The 21661-nt window shown below is 38.4% G+C and overlaps 2 protein-coding genes across 2 annotated transcripts; one reads left to right on the top strand and one right to left on the bottom strand.

Moving 5' to 3' along the window:
- Positions 1-2287, bottom strand: LOC127434284 (OTU domain-containing protein 1-like). The gene has a single exon (XM_051686908.1). The coding sequence runs from the start codon at positions 1850-1852 to the stop codon at positions 539-541; it is 1314 nt and encodes a 437-aa protein (XP_051542868.1). The 5' UTR covers positions 1853-2287; the 3' UTR covers positions 1-538.
- Positions 2288-6523: 4236 nt separating this feature from the next.
- LOC127434199 (homeobox protein AKR-like) lies at positions 6524-19675 on the top strand. The gene is made up of 3 exons (XM_051686767.1): positions 6524-7385; positions 9325-9554; positions 17933-19675. The coding sequence occupies exons 1-3, from the start codon at positions 7370-7372 to the stop codon at positions 18542-18544; spliced, it is 858 nt and encodes a 285-aa protein (XP_051542727.1). The 5' UTR covers positions 6524-7369; the 3' UTR covers positions 18545-19675.
- Positions 19676-21661: the final 1986 nt, after the last annotated feature.

Below are 21661 nucleotides of genomic sequence, written 5' to 3' on the forward strand. Positions count from 1 at the left end.
AACATTAAACATTTTCAAATTGCTTCAAAGGTTTTATTCCAAAATACATCTTTTGCAAAATAGATTTTCAGCACTTGAAAACGAGAGATTCACCATTCAGTATAACACAACAGTGCAGATAAAGAACTACGGGAGGAAAAATACACACAAATTACAACAAGAGTTGGTGGCAATGTTTGCTCAAGAGCTACACATTCCGGCTTGGTGAAGAAAGAGTCCTGCACAACAGAATGCAAAGCAAAACATCCAAAAAAAAAAAAAAAAAATGCACCCGATGTAAAATTCCATAGACACACATGCAGTCAAGGCTGAAAAAAAAAAAAACATTCACTCAGACCCACACAATCCTTATTTATTTACAAATCACACAACAGATCATCTTGTGCACTGCACATCAACACATTTATGGAAAAATCAACACACACAATGATAGAAATGTAATAAATTAAGGCAATTTTTCATCACACAAGGAATCAAAGTGCAATCCGTTTGGAAACATCAGAATGAGATACAGTATTCCCAGGTACATTCTCCAATTTCAGTGCTGGCCATTCTGCTCAATGTACATTTTGGATAGGGATGCCGCCATGGACTTGGCTAACTCCTCATCTCTTTTGCGGAGAACCTGGGTGTGACGGCACCAGTCGTCATACTCTGGGTTGGGCTGACAGCTGTCCAGCAGCACATCATAATGACCATTACTGAGCCAGCTCAACCATACAGATGGTTTAGACAAGTCCTCTTCTCCTAAATAGTGTACCATGGTTGATACAGTTGGGCTTTCCACACTACCCCCAGTGGTTAGGTAAATATTCACATTCAGCATCTGACTCATGGCCAAAAGCTCCGGATAGCCAGCCCATGCACCGTCCTGCGCTGCATTGATCAGAAACTCCCCAACATCCCCTTCGATGATGGGGTTGAACTCATCCAGGTGGTCGGCGATGTGATGCATGGTTTGCTCTCTCAGCTCCTTGTGCATTGACTGGTCCCCATAAGCAGCCTTGGAAACAGCCCGGTACAGGCAGTTCCCATCTGGGATGATGTGAAAGCGGTATTTCTGCTTGTCATGGAGGTATTTGTTTTGTTTCTCGACTTCGGCCAGGTAACGGGTCACCTTGTTGTCAATGTCACTTTTGCTGGGCGTTACAGTGGGCTCCTGAAGGATACGCAGTTCAAAGACCGGCTCCTCTGTAGGTTCGCTGTCAACTTTGTTCATTTTTGGCCTTTTCTGGTGAGGCTGGTCTTTGAGAGGCAACATACCTTCAGATGAGAGTCTCTGTACGGTTCCAAAAATCCTGGGGTTTGTAGAATCGTTTTGGACACAAGACTTCACTCTCTTCTCACAAACTCTATAATTGTCTTTGTCAGAAAAACTATCAAAGTTTATAGAATTTTTCTCACTTGTCTCATCATTGTCCTCAAAAACGTCCCCTGTGCAATCTAAATCCAAGCTGGAATCCGAATGGGGATGATGATCATCTCCATTGGCTGTGTAAGAAACTCGGTGGTAGTGTGTTTCCAGAGGTCTACGGTTCGTACGTGGCTCCTTCACGATGTGAATGGGCACCGATCTCTCCACACCATCGGGTCGTGTGATGATAATCTCGGCAGTCGAGGTATAAAAAACCGGCCTCATCGAGGTGGCCTCATAACATGTAAAAGCAGGCATCTTCGCTTCAGTCTGTTGCCCCCTGTGCACTTCTGTGGAGTTTTCGTTAACGGTGTTCCCGTCCGCCTCTAACGAACTCGAACTTGTCGCTGTTGAGTTATTCGCGACACTAGAGAGAGTTACCGAAACTTTTCGAGAGGAGCCGGGGTAGTGTGTTAACGCACTGCTGTAAAAGTGCATTTTCAACGTCCTCCCTTTATACAATGCGCCTTGGGCCTCGTTGTTACCGAACGATGACAACACAGTCTAAAAATACACTTTGTCATCAATAGCAGTAAATGTGCAGGGCGCGTTTCCATGGATCCTCGTTCCCCGCTGCCACAGAGGGTTCCATCCCCAGTTATCTTGCGTCAGCCCCAAAGCAACCCTAATTTTAGAGCGAACGATGGTAACCAGACTCCCAGCTCTCTGAATCCTGACACATCGCCCGGCCGAGGCAGACGACCCGCAGCCCGCGGGAATGCGAGAGATGTTATGTGTCACTTGGGCTCTCGGTGTTTCTCTCGCTTCTGTCCGTGTTTACGCTACCGAGCGCGTCAGGGCGGCGTCGCAAGATTGGAATGTGTAAAGCTTGCCAAGAGGCCGCGGGTTCCCATAAAGCTCTGCAAACATAACTGCCTCTCAACAACGAGGAAGTCCCGCCTCACGCAAAACGTCATTGGTCCTGCTGGCTATAACTCGCCTTAACCCTTGTGCGTCAATAAAACAAAAGTTACTCAGAGGTCCTTAAAGGGAAAAAATGTTCACGTCAAAAAAACTGCCATAATAATATTATATATTAATGTTATTTTCCACTTTCAATGAGGTAATTTTATTTTTATTTTTTAACCAACATCAGTCCTGATCATAACTACCAAATATTCATTCATTTTCAGGATTTTAACCCTTTAAATGCCAGTTTACAAAATGCACACACACACATACATTTTTCATTACACACATATAAAACACACTCTGACATCCATACCAACACATCCACACAATTTTATCTGCATTATTTATTCAATTGGCCTGCAGTGCTCTATAATACAGCAAACAAAAAATAGGAAAAAAGCATGTATTTGCTCCATAGGCTAAACATGAGAATAATGGCGTCATCTGGTGGAAAATATTAAAAGTTTTAATTTTGAAGCCAGGGCTCCGGAATGAAAGCATAATATCATAGAATTCATGATTTTATGCTTTAATGGCACTGGGAACAAATATTGCATTTTTTATGGGTTTCAGTGGGTACATTTGTGTCCTGAAGGTCCTGAGTGTAACTATTTTGTGTACACAGTATATTATAGATTTATTATAGGAGCTGAGGTTGAAATATCTCAATTCCCAAAAAAATACACACCTTTGGAAAAATGTATTAACAGCCAAAATGATTGAAAAAACAAAAATGAAAAAGACAAAAATGTCCCAAAGGTGGGATATTAAGCATATTAGAGACTTTTCTTGGAAATTACGTCAGGCCAACAATACAGTCTAATCCAATCTAAAGTTGTTTTGTTTATGTTTTTTCATAAAGGAAAAGCAATGATTTTGTATGAGGTACTTCATCTCGTATTCCCATATAAGGCTTGCATCTCCCTTTCATTGACAGTTAGAGTTTACTAATGTGGACAAATTGCTGCACACAACTAATTCTCTGAACTCAAAGTTCCTGAACATTCTGACTCATGATCTCATCCCTCATGACATTGTATTCTGCAAGGAGAGTCTTTTCCCTTTTTTACTGCACCTGTTGTGTGAGTTTAGCCATGTGAGTGAGTTTTAGTTCGTCATATTATGGTTCATGTGTCAATCACAAATAGGGTTGTCTGAGGATATAAATATGAGAAATCTTTAATCATCTAGTTTAAAATATGTCAAGTTCGTAGAAATGTATAGAACTAGTCATAGAAACCTTTGTGTCCAGTTTGGTTTCATTCATTTTTGAAAAACATTTATAGCATTTTTTGTTTTATCACACACACACATATAATATATACAGTATATTGATGTATATATAATTGAACCTAAGTTAAAGTTTTTATACCTTGAATAATGAAAGTGTTCAATCCAACCGTTAATTTAAAAAATACATTATATATATACTGTATATAGTTTCATAAATACAATGAATTGCTGAGTGAAGAATATTAAGAAGTTTTCACATGGTTATTCCATATGGCCTAAACAATATGTGCCTTTTCATAAAAATATTAAAATTTAACCTTAACACACAGTCTTGAGGGCCTAAAGGCATCCTCTCTATTTTATGTTTGTTTCTTTCCCCTTTTTTGTCAACAAAATAGCAAACTACATGTTGGTTACAACGAATGACTTTGATTTGGTTCACATACATTTTTCAAATATTAATAATATATACTTTTAAATGGTTTCACTGCATTTTTAAATAAATAATAATAAATGATTATTCTGCACTACTCATGCCAACATTTCTTTTTTTCAAGAATTTCAGCTTTGAATGAGACTTAATTTTTATTTTTTTTACTGTCTTCAGACAGTAACACCCCTTATGAACTATTGAAAACATGTTCTTCATAGAAGTGTATTCAAGTAATTGTTTGGTGTGAAATACATTTTTAATGAAATTTTTAATAACTTAATAGATCTGGGGAAAAAAAGAGCATACATCATTGACCCTCATATGTTTGCGATTTGATGATTCTATCTATCTATCATTACAGAGGAAGTGATGTCATAAGACATATCATGGTTAAATCAAAGGTCAGCTCAAGCCACATGGATTTTAAATAGCTTCCACTTAAGTGTCACACATAGTTCTGCTGAGTTCTGTTTCACTGTGGTGACATCTGTCTCCATAAGAAGTAATGATATCTCCCTTTATGCTTGTGTTACTGAAAGGAAAATATGTCCTAGTACACCCTCTCAAAGAGCTCACTGGCTGTGCTACCTTTAAATTAATGTATTGTGATTAAATCAACAAACAGCAGGGGAAAATAACAGTGTAATTAGTTTTAAATATCTTTAAAGGGATAGTTCATCAGATGAAAATCATCTCATCATCTACTCAACCTCATGCCATCCCAGATGTGCATGACATTCTTTCTTCAGCAGAACACAAACGGATATTTTTAGAAAAATATCTCATCTCTGTAGGACCATACAATGGTCCAAATGGTGATGAATGGTGATCAGACCTTTGTAGCTCCAAAAATCTCATAAAGCAAACATAAAAGTAATCCATATGACTCCAGTGTTTAAATCCACATCTTCAGAGGCAATATTATAGGCATGGGTGATAAACAAATTCATATTTATGTCCTTTTTTTTTACCCTAAATGTCCACTTTAACTTTCAGATGTGAAAGTGAAACTAAACAGGTGCCACATGTGACTTTCAGATGTAAAAGTGAAAGTGGAGATTTAGAGTAAAAAAGGACTTAAATATTGATTTGTTTCTCACCCACACCTATTATATTGCTTCTGAAGATATGGATTTAATTTAACTACTGTAGTCATATGGATTACTTTTATGTTTCCTTTGTGATTTTTGGAGCTACAGTGGTCTGATCACCATTCACTTGCATTGTATGGACCAACAGAGTTGAGCTTTTTTTCTACAAATCTAAATTTGTGTTCTACTGAAGAAAGAATGTCATACACATCTGGGATGGCATGAGGGTGAGTAAATGATGAGAGGATTTTCATTTTTGGGTGAACAATCCCTTTAAGACATTTAATATGGTCGTTGTATATAGGCAATAGTCATTTTATTGTTTTTATTTAATTATTTCCACTGCAAACAATTGGAAGCCAAATTTATCGACGGTACTATTGTTTTATCGGCCAGTTGATGCATCAGAGCACCACTAGCTTTGCACCACAAGGTGTCAGCCTCATGCTTTTAAGACGATTTTTGAGTACCCGTTTGGCTTTACGCAGTGTAACAACAGAGGGCGCAACTGGCCCCAATTATCGGATAACAGCAACACCTATTTCACTGATATAATAAAAGTCTGACACAACACCAAGTGAGCTGTCTCGGGGCTTATGAGGAATTGTGATTCATCACATCCTCTCACATTCACCCAAGAGTCACTCAGCCTGACGACATTACCTCACCATGTTTTGAATACGTTTCCTTTGACGTGGACAACATATTTTTTTAGTTATTTACTATTGTTACAGATTTATAGACAATTGGTTGTAAGTAGCTTTTTTTTTTTAGTCAGAATAACAAAGTCACCTGTGTTCTTATCAACAGAATTAAGGCCAGCCAGACGCATGACGCACGCCCGCCTTACATTGAAAATTCAACGACCTGACCTATATCTCCCAACAGTTTTCTAAGCCTTTTACCACCATCATGTGCCTCGGTGTTTTGACAAGTAGAACACACTTGCTTTTAAATGTTCTGACATACATATATCCATTATACCTGTGCGTAATGAACACACTAACCGTTCACAATGTTTGTTTTTTAGCGCTAACAAGCGGTGCGCCAAATTGGAATTGCAACAGATAAACGGTGGGCTCCAAACGCGGCAGAGATAAACAACGTTACTGAGACTGCTGTGATTTTAATTAAGGACGCGTCACCAGGACAGCTGAAGAAACAAGCGAGTCTTGCTTTACAACCAAAGCCCCGTCATCTAATCCCAACGGTCAACTGCGTATCACGCAGCGCTGCGCCAACAGGAAGCATCACGCACGGGATACAAATGGAGCTGTTGCGCTCTCGTTTGCACCAGCATCGTCATGGACATCTGTCAGCTCAACTAAATGCCGCATTGCACCTGATAATACATCTTAGATCAGTGCAACACTAACACCCTGCAGTGACATAGTTTCGATCTTGTAAACACAAAGGGGCCGTTCACGTCGAACGCGTAGTTTTTCTATGTAAAGAGTCGCAAGACGGAGGTATATGACAGTTGCGCACACGTTTTTTTAGACGTTGTGTCAAGTTAAAAAAGAACGTTTGAAAACGCCTCTCCAGACATCTGCGTTCCGGTATATTCGTTACGTTGCGAATTCGGTTTGAACGCCCCCTACTCCAGCAAAACATCTTACACAAAATCAGCGCCACAACCAAAAGATATGAATAACTGATTAGGCGTACGGCGCCTAACATAAGTATGCTGAAGAAAGCAGTTCCAAATATATCCATGCCATGTGTCTGCATCCTGGTAATGTTAACCTACATTCATAATAAACCAGCTTCCTGTCTCTCTGCCGCAGTCATTAAAAGGGAAACGTGCAGAAACTAGTTCCAATTCAACGAGCAAAACGCGTCTACACAAACACATCCCGCGCACTGGATCATTCTCTACTCATGTTTAAGATTCGGATCGGTTGGTCAGAAGCCCTTTTCTGTCTCTAAAAGTCCGTTTTATGCTGGTCTGATGTCAGATTTTCCCCTCTTGCCCTCAGAGGGGGAGGATCTAACCGCGTTGAGTCACGCAGCTGTCAAAGATAGCTGTCACCCAATTTCCACATCAAACACACACACACACTGAATGAGAGACGCACAGCCTGTCGCAGGTACTCCGACAATGTGTTGCGTCTCCGACAAATGAAAAACGCGCTCCGCGGCTATTCTTCGATAAAAGAAATACCCGCGATACATCATAACAATCTGGAGTAATACAGTTTTGTGATTGAAGCGAGGAACAACCAACGCTTTGGGAATAAATTCGACCTCCTCGTTGCCAACGTGAAAAGGGGAATTTTGACGGACATGAAGACCAAAAAGGGTATGTATCATCTCGATATGGGGGACAGTGCTGAGATGTGTTATATTTGTCTAGATGGAATGCCTGAATGTAACTTGTCGATGATGGTTGAACAGAAAGCGTTTTTCACCACGTCTGGCATTGCCTGCTATTGTTTTCCGCTGCAGACAAAACAGCCCTTTTCTCACCATGTGCTTGCGCGCTGTCACAACGTTTCGCTTTATTAACACACGTCTTTTTAATTAGCAACAAAAACGTTCTGTAATTTTGCACAAACGTGCTAAAGTATTGCTAGTCTTGTTTATTGTAGATTTTGAGAGGTTGTTGTTCCACTATGGAACTAATTAGACCCCCACACGATTAAATAGTTTTAAACGTAACTATTTTTTAGGTTTATTTGTTGTATGTCTAGGGGTAGTTTTATAACACCTTAGTGTAATAGCTGAAAAATGTTGAGTCGCTCCGAGTTTCCCATTACAACTGACTTTGAAGTTTCGCTGGGAATGTGTGGGGGGGGGAAACTTTCGAAGAGTATTCTTTTTTTTTTTTTTTTTTTTTTTTTTTTACGAACGGCTATTGTGTATCTTTCGAAACGGTTTGCTCGACAGAACAATGTGACGCGTTCTAAACTGTGCAACAATGTAACAATTATTCCTGACCTCCTTTTGTGAAGTTTGTGTATTTCGCGCCGCTTCCTCGAGGCGACGCTTTCACATTCTCTCCGACCTCGTGTTTCTCACAGCACACAATAGAGCCCAAATTAGTCTCTCCTCTCAAGTTAATATTTCTCACATACTGTGACTTTTAACAGTGCAGAATACACTATCAACCCCCTATCTTTCACCTGAAACGGAATTTCATGTGTTTTCATTTGAGGAAAAGTCGAAAAATCCGAGTTTGAAATGTCTCACAACCGACATTCTTTTGTTCGGTCTTGAGATTTGCAGCAGGTTCCCATCCCCCTCCTCCTCACGTAGGCCGACGCAAAATTACTCCTCCACAAGTTGAATCATTTTCTCACATCACTTCAAAGATAGACATGTATGTGATTTCACACGTTTCGCTCTGTTAAGTGAACTGTCCCTTGTGGTACTTTCACACACAGTCGAGCAGAAGTTGGGGGAAAGTTTTGTTTCGTGAACTAAAAGTCCCCTTCAGCACGTTGTAACTTAGACTTCATAGGTAAAACTAACTGGTAGGTTGTTATTGATACACTAACAGGTTTATGATGCAGACAAAAGTGTTGGAATACATTTGAACAAGTTACATGTAAGAAATATGATAGAAACCTTCCAAATTGGAAAATGTTGCTAATTCCACTCTTAAGTGAATTTTCAAAACAAAGCTAACTCCTTTGACCATTTGAATAGTTGTTCCAGTAGCCTATTTGAATTTGTATATAGTATTTACAGTGCTCAGATAGGCACGTTGAAATATTGACAGTATAGAGTCTTTGTGACGCCTCCAGTCCGACCATGAATCACATGTCTTTGCTTGACAGCAGGGATGTGACACATCAGCTGCCACACACACACACGCTCTAACACACATGCTTATGCATGCATACAAATGTACACTCTGTTGTGTAGCATTTAGCGCTTGGCATTTTGGAAGAGAGAGACTGTGTGTGTGTGTGTGTGTGAGAGAGAGAGAGAGAGAGAGAGAGCAGGAGGAGGAGAGAGTTTAGGGTCCTCTGGGGTGGGGGGGGGGGATGTTTGACTGTGTGTCTTTTGTCCTCCTCCACATACATGGGCACACACTGATTCCCAGTTTACTCATTCCCTGAAACACATTTATTCACTGTTACATAGCCATTCCTCAAACACCAAGCTGACCCCATATTTATTTAATAAACCCTGTCTATTTTGTGATGCTCAAAGTTTTTTTGCACACTAAACACATGTATACTTTTATATACTTCATGGTTTAAAGTGTCAGTGTTTGTCTTGTGCGACTACAGGTATACTGGCAATGTCTGGCAGCGAGACAGATGATGAGGACAGTTTGGACGTGCCTCTGGACCTCTCTTCAAACGGAGGAGTGTCAGGGAAGAGGAAGAGGAGAGGAAACTTGCCCAAAGAGTCAGTACAGATACTTCGGGACTGGCTCTATCAACACCGCTACAATGCCTATCCATCAGAGCAGGAAAAGGCCCTGCTCTCAAAGCAGACCCATCTCTCCACACTACAGGTATTAAACAGTTTTGAAAAATGTGATAGATAGATAGATTGATTGATCAAAACTAACAAACTAATAAACAAACCGTAAAAGTGTTAAATGATGAGTAAGTAAAGAAATGAATAAAAGATCGAAAGAAGATATGGATGGATGAAAGGAAAATATTTGTGGAAGGAAGAAATAAAAAAGAAGGAAGGAACAAAGGAAGATATGGATGGATGGAAGGAAGATGTGGGAGAAATAAATAAAGAATACAATTTTTTACAAACTTATAAACAAACTTTGAAAGTGTAAGATGAGTTAAGAAAGGAAGATATGGATGGAATGAAGGAATGAATAAATAAAGAATCAGATAGATAGATAGATCAAAATGAACAAACTAATAAACAAACCGTAAAAGTGTTAGATGATAAGTAAATAAAGAAAGAAAGGGAAGAAGGATCAAAAGAAGATGTGGATGGATGAAAGGAAGATATGGGTGGAAGGAAGGAAGGAACAAAGGAAGATATGGTTGGATGGAAGGAAGATATGGATGGGGTGCATTAACAGCACAGAAGTATGCCACATATAATTCATATGATGAAATTAGAAAAGTCTATATTACAATATTGTCTTTTTACACGATATACAATATTAAAGTCTAATTTATAAACATGATAAAAATAGAAGAATAAACATTAGAAATTTTGAAAAATTAGAAAACACTATATGCAGAGTATGCACAAAAATATTTATTGGACGTGTTATATTGTACAAACGAATTTCCAAATGCAAGTTTGGGAGGAGTTTTTTTCATCTAGGCCTGCCAATCAAATCCCAAGGATATATAAGTGACTGTTTCCTTAGCACCTGTGATGATTCTTTCGGCATCCCTCCATCTCCCCATCTCCACCTTATATTTCATAGTGCCTATGCCAATTATGATTTCAAAATTGTCTTTCTTTTACTTGCTTTAGTCACAAGCCTAGTCTTGTGCTCGTATCCCTCCGTTTATCCCAGCACACCAAATCTGTTTACTTTAATGCACTCCAGGACTAAAAGAATCAGTGAAGTAATGTGTAATACATATAATTTCACCCAGAACATTCATAAAGGCCAGCACCAGAAGGAATTAAAGGGATGGTTCATCCAAAAATGAAAACTGTCATCATTTACTCACACACATGTTGTGGCAGAATGACAGCCTCAGTCACCATTAACTTTCACTGAGACTAACATTCTCCTAAATTATGTCAGAATTTTCAGTTTGGACTGAACTATCCCTTTAAATGTAAAAAATATATTTCAAAGATGACAACTGCTACTTGTTTCAATGACCAAAAACAGTTTCTTATTTACAAAGTTATGCCTTGGAGAAGGTCTGAAAGTTTCTCACGACTGGCTGTTTCCATCAAGAATGCGGAGGGGAATTTCTTAGTTTTCTGCTTTGTTGATCAGTAATCTATTTATATGCTTCAGAGGAGAGCAGTTAGCTGTCATCAATGTCATGTTCTGTCGCAACTGACGTGTGAAGGAAACCGAATGGCTCAATGTCATAACTAGAAGAGAGGCAGAAAATATGTGTCAGAGAATGAAACAGTCAGCTCTTTTTTGCTCAGTTTAAGATCAGACATTCTATACCTGCTGGGTTTTAGCATCATATAAACAACACTTCCTGTGAGTGCAGTCAATGGAGAGAATTCCTGTGGACAGATGAGTGAATAACTGTTTTGAGTCCTCTGAGATGTGGCCACATAGAGAGAGAGAGAGGGAGAGAGAGACTTGCTCAGACACTGGGCCAGGAATTTCCCCTGTGCTCAGCCAGCTGTCTCACTAACAATAGGGAGACACAATACACACACATTAACATAGTGAAGACTACCAGGCTCATGCAGACCATTGGATACACAATACAGACCCATTACCCAGTGAGCCATAGTGGCTTCTCTTCTGAAGAGGCTCGCTGGTAGACAATACAGGAACATTAACATACTAAGGAACTTCTCCCTTTAGAAACTGAGAAAGAAATGTTTAAAGGGTTAGTTCACCCCAAAATGAAAATTCTCTCATGATTTACTCACCCTCCTGGCATCCCAGATGTGTATGACTTTCTTTCTTCTTCAGAACACAAATTATGATTTTTAGAAGAACTTCTCAGCTCTGTAGGTCCATTCAAAGCAAATGAATGGGTGCCAAAATTTTGAAGCTCCAAAATCCACATAGATGAACATAAAAGTAATCCATAAGACTCCAGTGTTTAAATCCATATGTTCAGATGTGATATGATAGGTGTGGGTGAGAAACAGATCAATATTTAAGACTTTTAACTATAAATTCTCCTCCCTGCCCAGTAGGGGGCAATATGCACGAAGAATGTGAATCACCAAAAACAGAAGGAGAAAGTGAAGGAAAAAGGATTTAAATATTGATCTGTTTCTCACCCAGACCTATCATATCATTTCAGAAGATATGGATTTAACCAGTAGAGTTGTCCACAGTACTTTTATGTTGCCCTTATGTGGATTTTGGAGCTTCAAAATTCTGGCACCCATTCGCTTGCATTATATGGACCTACAGATATTCTTCTAAAAATCGTTTGTGTTCAGCAGATGAAAGAAAGTCATACACATCTGGGATGGCATGAGGGTGAGTACATGATAGGGATGTGCCTGAAGCTGAATAATTTATTCGGAAAGGCACGAATAATGGATTAATCCGAATAATATAAAAAGTATTTGTATGACTGATTATCCAAAAAGCACAAGGATAAAGCGACATTTCAAATAAACATATCCAAAATTACAATGAATTTATGAATCTGTGCAGCCAATATTTCTAAAGTGTAAACCTTATGAATGAAAATGTGTACAGTGTGATTTCAGATCGAATGGGCGCAGTCTTAACTCCATTTGTGGTCTGTTAATTGTGCACGTCTGGAGCTTGTCAAGTGTAACATTAACTAAGATACAACAACATATACACTTTCCACTTCTTGAAATGTCTATGTTAATGTATCACACGATTCACACATGATTCTCATGTATTTCTTTATAGCCTAAACCTGAGCGCATTGTTAAATTCCTGACCTGAAGTGATTTCACGTCGGAGCTCGTCTATTCGTCTCTTAAAGCTGCCGCTCCGCTGAAGCAAAACTTGCATGTCGAGCGTCTTTAAAGGAAACACCCCAGCGTTACATTGTTAATGCAGTTTTATTTAATGCGTTATAGATTTATTAAAGTTCAAATAATACGGAACCAGATCATGTAAATAACTACAAACTCCGAAACTGGCATTTCTCTGTGCGGTCAGCGCCTCTTCTGTGAGTTGCGTGAAGTGTCCTGATCTAAGGGGGAGGGATTGGAACTGCACCCGGCTGATGCACACTCGCGGTTGCTGCAGCTAGATTATAACGTGATGGCTCGCGACTTATTGAATCATAATGTATGTCACTGTGCATTTCTTATCATGAAGAAATTGGCAATACGCAACTTTATTTGTTTTTTTGTTTTTGAATTTGTTTTTTTGTGTGTTAAAGATGGATTAAAGTGAACAAATAGGTGAGAGAGGTTAGTCTTGTGCACTGCAACAAAATAAGTTTTTGATTTGTTTTTGTTTTGGCTTGTTTATAAATATCTAAAACTCCTTTAAAACAACATACATTTTCTTTAGCAGCTATACTGCAGGTAACAAAAAAATTTTTTTATCTGAGAATGTTGAATATAATATTAAAAAATACAAATATTTTAAAATATCTAAATATCCTTTAAAAAAAAGTTGCAATCACCTGAGAAGCAGCATATAAGATATTTAGACTTGCTTTTAAAGAATAGCTTATGAATATAAGTATATTTGTCTTTACTGCACTCACAGAAGTATAACCAAGTGTAAAAATACACTTTTAAGATACATTCTCTTAAAGCAAGTATCTTATATGTTGCTTCTCAAGTAAATGTATCTTGTTTTAAGGATTTTTAGACAAAACAAGATGGAAAACAAGACAAAAATAATTGATAACAATAGGATTTTTTTGCAGTTATTTTTTTACTGACTTAAACTTAATAAAAAGTATTTTTTCACCTTAATTCAGTGAATGTCATTTAGAGATATTTTTAAAAGATGACTTTGACCTCTTTATTGTTAGCAAGCATGTTTAATACAATCTTTGAAGTCGGGGCACTAGCGGAATAGTCGGTTAAGAGCTAATGATTGGCCTAATCGTTGCAACAATCACCCGAGTAGTTGAATAATCATTCTAATAATCATTAGATTAGTCGATTATCAAAATAATCGTTAGTTGCAGCCCTACTCCATAGAGTATTCATCTATTAGGAATATTCCTCCTTATGTAAAACGTAGAAACATGCTTCGTCTTTTTTTCTTCCTCTTTAAACTGTGCTAAATTTGAAAATGTTAAGTGTTCTTGAACTCTGGTAAGGCGCTATATACATTTAACATTATTATTATTATTATTTAACTAAATAGTAGTGTCTTGTAAAAATTCCTGAGACTTACGGGACTTTCACCTGTTTGTAGGCTATATTGATTTTATTTTAATTTATTTTAATGTTTGAATTTGTATTTATTATTCACTGCAAAATTTGTGCTTGACATTTCTCAATTTGCTTGGCACTTCCTGCCTCAAGAATAATGTGGTTATACATGAACAGACAAATGAAAATTCTGTTTCATGCAGATATTAATATCTGAAATACCAGGAGAAACCACAACATATTCCACAGTTAATGTAGCCTACAAATTCATCTTCATCTGGTAAGAAAAATAAGAATACAAATAATATATTTTTTTAAATAATAATTGTATAATAATAATAATTATTATTATTAGGCTATTATTATGAAAAGGCATATACAAGGCATATTTTATTAATAGAAACTATAAATGTAAGAGTAACGCTTAAAATTGGGTGTTTCGTTTAGTTTTGACGCACTTCCGGTTTAAGCCCCACCCACACCTGATTCTATCTGAATACGGATACAAACAATTTTGTCATATGAACAGATACAAATACAGATAATGGATTTGTTGCACACCCCTAGTACATGATGAGAAAATTGAACTATCCCTTTAAGTTGTTTCATAATGACATAGTAACATAATAGAAGTGTGTCAGAATGGATTTTTATAGGGATAGCTAATCCAAACCTGTATGTCTTTCTTACCTCCATGGAACACAAAAGAAGATGTCTGGCAGTGTGTTAGTCGCATTCACTTTCATTGCTTATTTTTCTCTCATACAATGAAATAGAATGGTGACTGACACTGTCATGCGTGTTTGGATCAACAGGGTTGTTGTATTGTATCAAGTATACAAAGTTTAAATATGACATGCTGGAAGTCTTAAAAAGTCAGAAAATATAGATGAATGTAAGTCTTGTGGTTTAGAGATGTTCATAAATTCATAAAAATTATTTTAAGGACCTAACTGAAAGCACAGAGCACCAAAAACTGTCAAACCAAATCAAAGAGTTTATTTGTGCTTGTTGCTTTAATTTGAATGTAAATCATCAGATCACTGTGGTGTGAGATCTGCTTTGACTAAAAAAAGCCATGAGAATTCAGTTGTTGATATAGACTAAAGGTGTTAACGGTCGACCTTTAACACAGGGTAGTAATTGGTCTTTTTTGAGAGATTCACACTTAAGTCAAGCATTCACATTGCATGTGTTTTCTGTAGCCTGAAATGTTATATTTGCATTAGAGTAGCTCTAGCACCCCTTCAAGTAAGACTCAGCAGAGCCGTGAACGCTATTAGCATGATTAAAGTCTAAAGCCCTTAGGCCCAACAAAGAGAGCACTCTGAGGGATAAAGGTGAACTGTTACTTACATGATTGAGAGAAATCCTTACCACCAAGAGCTTCCTGGTTGGAACCGAGGCATTTTTAGTGCCAGCTCAGCCTTTTTAAAAGAGGAAAAACTAAAATAGAATCTATCAGAGTGCTGTCACATGTTAACTCAATACAGCCTCGTGAATTCCCATTTTAAACTTAAACAAGACAGCTTAAAGAGGGAAAAGGCACAAACAGAATATAGGAACATACTATACATAGTCTTTAAACTTAGGTGTTGTAAGTTAGTGATTAGTTTCACTAACAATATTTTTTGATGTAAAAAAAATATTATTTACATTAATTTATATAAATATTATTTATATTAGAATTGTTTTTTTGTTGTTGTTTTTTTTCCTGTCTGAATCTTTTCTTCTTTGTCTTATTTAAAGTGTTTGGGGTGATTCATACAAAAACCTGTAAAGAAATTTTCTTTACAGGTTTTTGTAAGAATCACCCCAAACCTGATCATGTTTAACCCCAAACTAACACAAAAAATATTAAATTACACTTTGCATAAAGAAAATGAAGCCTACGTTAAGGGCATGTATGCACGTTTTACTTTCAATATTCCAATTGTTTTGTATGACTGTAACAGTCATTTTTATCGAATAATTGTATAACAGTAAAAAAAGATGCAGTAATCTGTGAACATGAAAGGCAGTACTGAGGGAGTACTACTATGATGTATAAGTACAATTTAAATAATATATATATATATATATATATATATATATATGCACACACAGTGCATCCGGAAAGTATTCACAGCACTTCACTTTTTCCACATTTTGTTATGTTACAGCCTTATTCCAAAATGGATTAAATTCATTATTTTCCTCAAAATTCTACAAACAATACCCCATAATGACAACGTGAAAGAAGTTTGTTTGAAATCTTTGCAAATTTATTAAAAATAAAAAACAAAAAAAATCACATGTACATAAGTATTCACAGCCATTGCCGTGACACTCAAAATTGAGCTCAGGTACATCCTGTTTCCACTGATCATTCTTGAGATGTTTCTACAACTTGATTGGAGTCCACCTGTTGTAAATTCAGTTGATTGGACATGATTTGGAAAGGCACACTCCTGTCTATATAAGGTCCCACAGTTAACAGTGCATGTCAGAGCACAAACCAAGCCATGAAGTCCAAGGAATTGTCTGTAGACCTCCAAGACAGGATTGTATCGAGGCACAGATCTGGGGAAGGGTACAGAAAAATTAGCACAGTCGCCTCCATCATCTGTAAATGGAAGAAGTTTGGAACCACCAGGACTCTTCCTAGAGCTGGCCGCCTGGCCAAACTGAGTGATCGGGGGAGAAGGGCCTTAGTCAGGGAGGTGACCAAGAACCCGATGGTCATTCTGACAGAGCTCCAGCATTTCTCTGTGGAGAGAAGAGAACCTTCCAGAAGAACAACCATCTCTGCAGCACTCCACCAATCAGGCCTGTATGGTAGAGTGGCCAGACAGAAGCCACTTCTCAGTAAAAGGCACATGACAGCCCGCCTGGAGTTTGCCAAAAGGCACCTGAAGGACTCTCAGACCATGAGAAACAAAGATTGAACTCTTTGGCCTGAATGGCAAGCGTCATGTCTGGAGGAAACCAGGCAACGCTCATCACCTGGCCAATACCATCCCAACAATGAAGCATGGTGGTGGAAGCATCATGCTGTGGGGATGTTTTTCAGCGGCAGGAACTGGGAGACTAGTCAGGATCGAGGGAAAGATGAATGCAGCAATGTACAGAGACATCCTTAATGAAAACCTGCTCCAGAGCGCTCTGGACCTCAGACTGGGGTGAAGGTTCATCTTCCAACAGGACAACGACCCTAAGCACACAGCCAAGATAACAAAGGAGTGGCTCCGGGACAACTCTGTGAATGTCCTTGAGTGGCCCAGCCAGAGCCCAGACTTGAACCCAATTAAACATCTCTGGAGAGATCTGAAAATGGCTGTGCACCGACGCTCCCCATCCAACCTGATGGAGCTTCAGAGGTCCTGCAAAGAAGAATGGGAGACACTGCCCAAAAATAGGTGTGCCAAGCTTGTAGCATCATACTTAAAAAGACTTGAGGCTGTAATTGGTGCCAAAGGTGCTTCAACAAAGTATTGAGCAAAGGCTGTGAATACTTATGTACATGTGGTTTTATTTCTTTTTCGTTTTTATTTTTAAAAATTTGCAAAGATTTCAAACAAACTTCTTTCACGTTGTCATTATGGGATATTGTTTGTAGAATTTTTAGGAAAATAATGAATTTAATCCATTTTGGAATAAGGCTGTAACATAACAAAACGTGGAAAAAGTGAAGCGCTGTGAATACTTTAAGGATGCACCGTATATACAGCAAATAGGACCAGGGCTGCGTTTCCCAAAAGCATCATAAGCTAAGTAGATTGTAGAAACCATTGGTGCCAGTGGTCTCTACGATCAACTTAAGCTTGCAATGCTTTTGGGAAACGCAGCCCAGGACATTTTCTTGATAGGTTTCGTGAGAATCACCATTTGTAAGTTAAGTAGCATTGTGATTTATCAAATTATTTGTCCTCCTCTCCACAGGTGTGTAACTGGTTTATAAACGCTCGGCGGCGACTGCTTCCTGAGATGCTCCGGAAAGACGGCAAAGACCCCAACCAGTTCACCATCTCCCGAAGGGGCAGCAAGGGCAGCGAGATGCTCAGCGACAACTCCCAGTCCCCCAAACACGGCCTGCTCGCTAACGGAGAAGACCGCAGCGGCTATGAGCCTGGCTCACCTCACCCGACCAGCAACACACCCATGTCTAACGGTTTCCCCAAAAAGACCCTGTCCTCCAAAACACCCCCCTCACCTGGACCTGTCTTACCCAGACCCTCCGTCATCTGCCACACCACCATCACCACAGCCACGCAAGGTATCGGCACGGCAACCCAAGGCACACGAGTGCCAGGTCTAGGCGTAGAGGGAGCCACAGAGCTGCCAGTCACAGAAGCAGCGGCCCTGTTCGGGTGTCGCGGGAGCATCGGGGTTAGCAGAGAGGGGAATGTCAGTCCTCAGAGCGGTCTGTTCAACACCCCACCGCCCACCCCACCCGACCTCACCCAGGACTTCAGTGGCTTCCAGTTGCTGGTTGATGTGGCGCTGAAGAGGGCTGCAGAAATGGAGCTGCAGGCAAAACAGCTTCTCGCCTGAAGACGGGCGGAGGACAGAAAAGATGGATGGACAGATGAAAGAGCTTCATCTATGTTTCTTTCTAGCTCCCCAATCTCTTACCCCCCTAAAACTCCAAACTCCACAGGGAGTTCAAAAAACTTGACTGAGCAACAGAAAGCAAACAAGCATGGCCTGATCATTTCTATTTTTGGTAATTGTAAATCAAATTGATGAGGATTCCTTTATGTAAAGCATTTCAAGGTGCCTTGGCAGTCAGTTCTTTTTTTGTATTCCATATATATGTAAACACATATGTATCTTTTTTTGTTTTGTACACAGGGGACCAAAACCAAACACAGTAAAACAACTTCCTGTCTTTCCTTTATTGGAGAAGACAAGTGCTTCTCCACTTCTCCTCATACCTCATGAGTCTTTCTTTCTCGTTTTCAGAGATTTTGCTCTATGATTGTCGAATTTGCCTCATTTTTTTAGAAAACGCGTATTGTTTATTCTGCCGCCTCTTTTTTTTCTTCTTTTTTTTTTGTTGCACAAAACGGCAGGTCATCTCAGTATCCTATCAACTCTAGCTTACTCTCCTACAGACTGTAATCACTACTGCACCGGGTCATTCTGTGTCTCGTATATGTTCAGTTTTTGTATTGTTTTTGTTGTGAAGTTTTAAATGCTGTCTTTAGTATGTTTATTTTCTTTCCTTTCATTTATATTGAGGGATATTCAGATGTAGCAGAACTATAGTCTGAGATTTCCTCTGAATACTCAGTATAGAAACGGCCAGTGAATGTGCCCACATGCTCCCCAACCCTTCCCCTTAACATACACACACACACACATACTCATTCAAATACACACTTTGGACAAGTGAGCTGGAAGAATGAACACTACATGAATTGTACTAAAGTTTTTTTGTTTTTGTTTTGTTTTATCAAGTTGAGACCACTTTCAGAGGATAGATGGAAAGAATGGCTTTATGTCACCAAATATATTCATTTAAAGGTTTTGGGACCTTAGAACAGTGCATTTACAGTAGCCAGTGTGACATGATGCCCAATTATGTGACTTCTCCTCCTTACTGTGCAATGTATGTGGCAAATAGGGGTCACATGGTGTTTAAATAAAGTTTTGTTTTCTACAAAAAAGGGCCTCCATCTTTTAACTTTTTAACTGAATTTTTTTTTATTTTTTTTTATTTTAACAATGTCCTTGTAGGCCTTGTATAGGCTTTTTTTTTTTTTCTAAAGTTTCTCTTCACTCCAAAAATGTGTTTCTTCGATATATGGACTTTTCACAACTGTCTGTAAGTGTTATCTAATATCATCCAAAAACATGCACAGATAATGTTCCGTTCTGGTGGCTTTTCCAAAAGTGTTTACATGACACAAATCTGATTTATACAGACATATGCCATTCGTTGGCTTAATCTGGTTATGACAATCAGGTTAATGTGTGTACTTGGCAATTACAATATCAGAATATGACCAAATTCTGATAATTGTGTGCATGCAAATGCAGTCAATAACTGTCTACATGCACATCATTTTCTGATTAAGCCTTTATTCTTAAAACGATGTTTACATGCTTCATCAGGCTTCCCAAAGCTACTGGAAAACCAAAGTATGGACCGTAATCAGAAAATGATGTGCATGTAAACATAGTCATTATGTATTTTTGTAGATGGAAAATTGTTGAAAGGTTTCATGTTGATTTAAAGTTCTAAGCAAAGACAATCAAGGTAAAGAGTTTTTTTTTTTTTTTTTAAATGAAGCATATTTCCAGTAGTGCTTGAAAAATCAAATAAAAACATGTAAGGCCAGACAGAAAGGAGTAAAATTCTTTAATAGAGCGGAAGCCACCTTGAGCAGGTACATCTAAAGACGTGATTAATGCCAATCTGCAGCTGCCTTACCTTGACATCTCACACATATTAAAGGCATGTTCCTACAGGCTATCACTAAATCATACTGACATTCTTCTCTGTGTTTAAGCTTCACAGGAACGCTAATTAGCATAATCCTGCATTTAATTAGCATTAGCTAAAACCAGATTTCAACGATGGCTTGCCAATGGTGTCTGTAGGAGTGTGCATGTCTGTGTATCTGAGCACAGACAAAGATGGATTAACAGTGACACGTCTTTCCCGGATATGCAATTCACACTGTTTGACAGCTGTTCTTTTCTCAGACTTCTCAATGGGCCAAGATTCAAATAAACAACTCAGACAGGTCATCAGTCTAGAATGCAACAAGGGAAAAAACTGATTAGCAGATCTGAGAAGTTAATTAATTGAACACCTATTTAAAGAAAAAAAGAATACTTTTATAGTAGAAATGGCTTTTGGGTTCACACATTTTGACCAATGAACTTACATGATTTTTCCAGTCATTTATGATTATTGCATAAGGATTTTTAAAAATCATTTTTCAGACCTTGAAATCAGAATTGTGGAATTCCCTGGTATTTCCAGCCTGAAAGTGTTTTAATCAAAAAGTGTATGTATATATATATATATATATATATATATATATATATATATATATATATATATATACAGGTGCGTGCCCCCCCCCCCCCCCCAATAATCAAAACAAGCAAGTACAACCCCCCAATATTTATACAATGATCAATGGAAACATGTAAATTCTTCACACTGTAACCCCCCATGTTCAAGCAAAATCTACGCACTTGTATATATGCGTGTATATATATATATATACACTGATCAGCCACAACATTAAAACCACCTGCCTAATATTGTGTAGGTACCCCTTGTGCCGCTAAAACAGAGCCAACCCGCATCTCAGAATAGCATTCTGAGATGATATTCTTCTCACCACAATTGTACAGAGCGGTTATCTGAGTTACCGTAGACTTTGTCAGTTCGAAACAGCCTGGCCATTTTCTGTTGATCTCTCTCATCAACAAGGCGTTTCTGTCCACAGAACTGCCGCTCACTGGATGTTTTTTTTGTTTTGTTTTTGGCACCATTCGGAGTAAATTCTAGTGACTGTTGTTCTTGAAAATTCCATGGAGATCAGCAGTTACAGAAATATTCAAACCAGCCCGTCTGGCACCAACAATCATGCCAATCACTGAGATCAAAATTTTTCCCCCTATTCTGATGGTTGATGTGAACATTAA

Source organism: Myxocyprinus asiaticus, chromosome 44 (genome assembly GCF_019703515.2).
Source record: "Myxocyprinus asiaticus isolate MX2 ecotype Aquarium Trade chromosome 44, UBuf_Myxa_2, whole genome shotgun sequence".
NCBI lineage: Eukaryota > Metazoa > Chordata > Actinopteri > Cypriniformes > Catostomidae > Myxocyprinus > Myxocyprinus asiaticus.

Excerpts from the sequence above, each read along its gene's own strand:
- LOC127434284 (XM_051686908.1), bottom strand. The coding sequence starts at position 1,852 with ATGCACTTTTACAGCAGTGCGTTAACACACTACCCCGGCTCCTCTCGA.
- LOC127434199 (XM_051686767.1), top strand. Across the intron at positions 9,555-17,932 it reads CCCATCTCTCCACACTACAG|GTGTGTAACTGGTTTATAAA; the intron begins GTATTAAACAGT and ends TCCTCTCCACAG.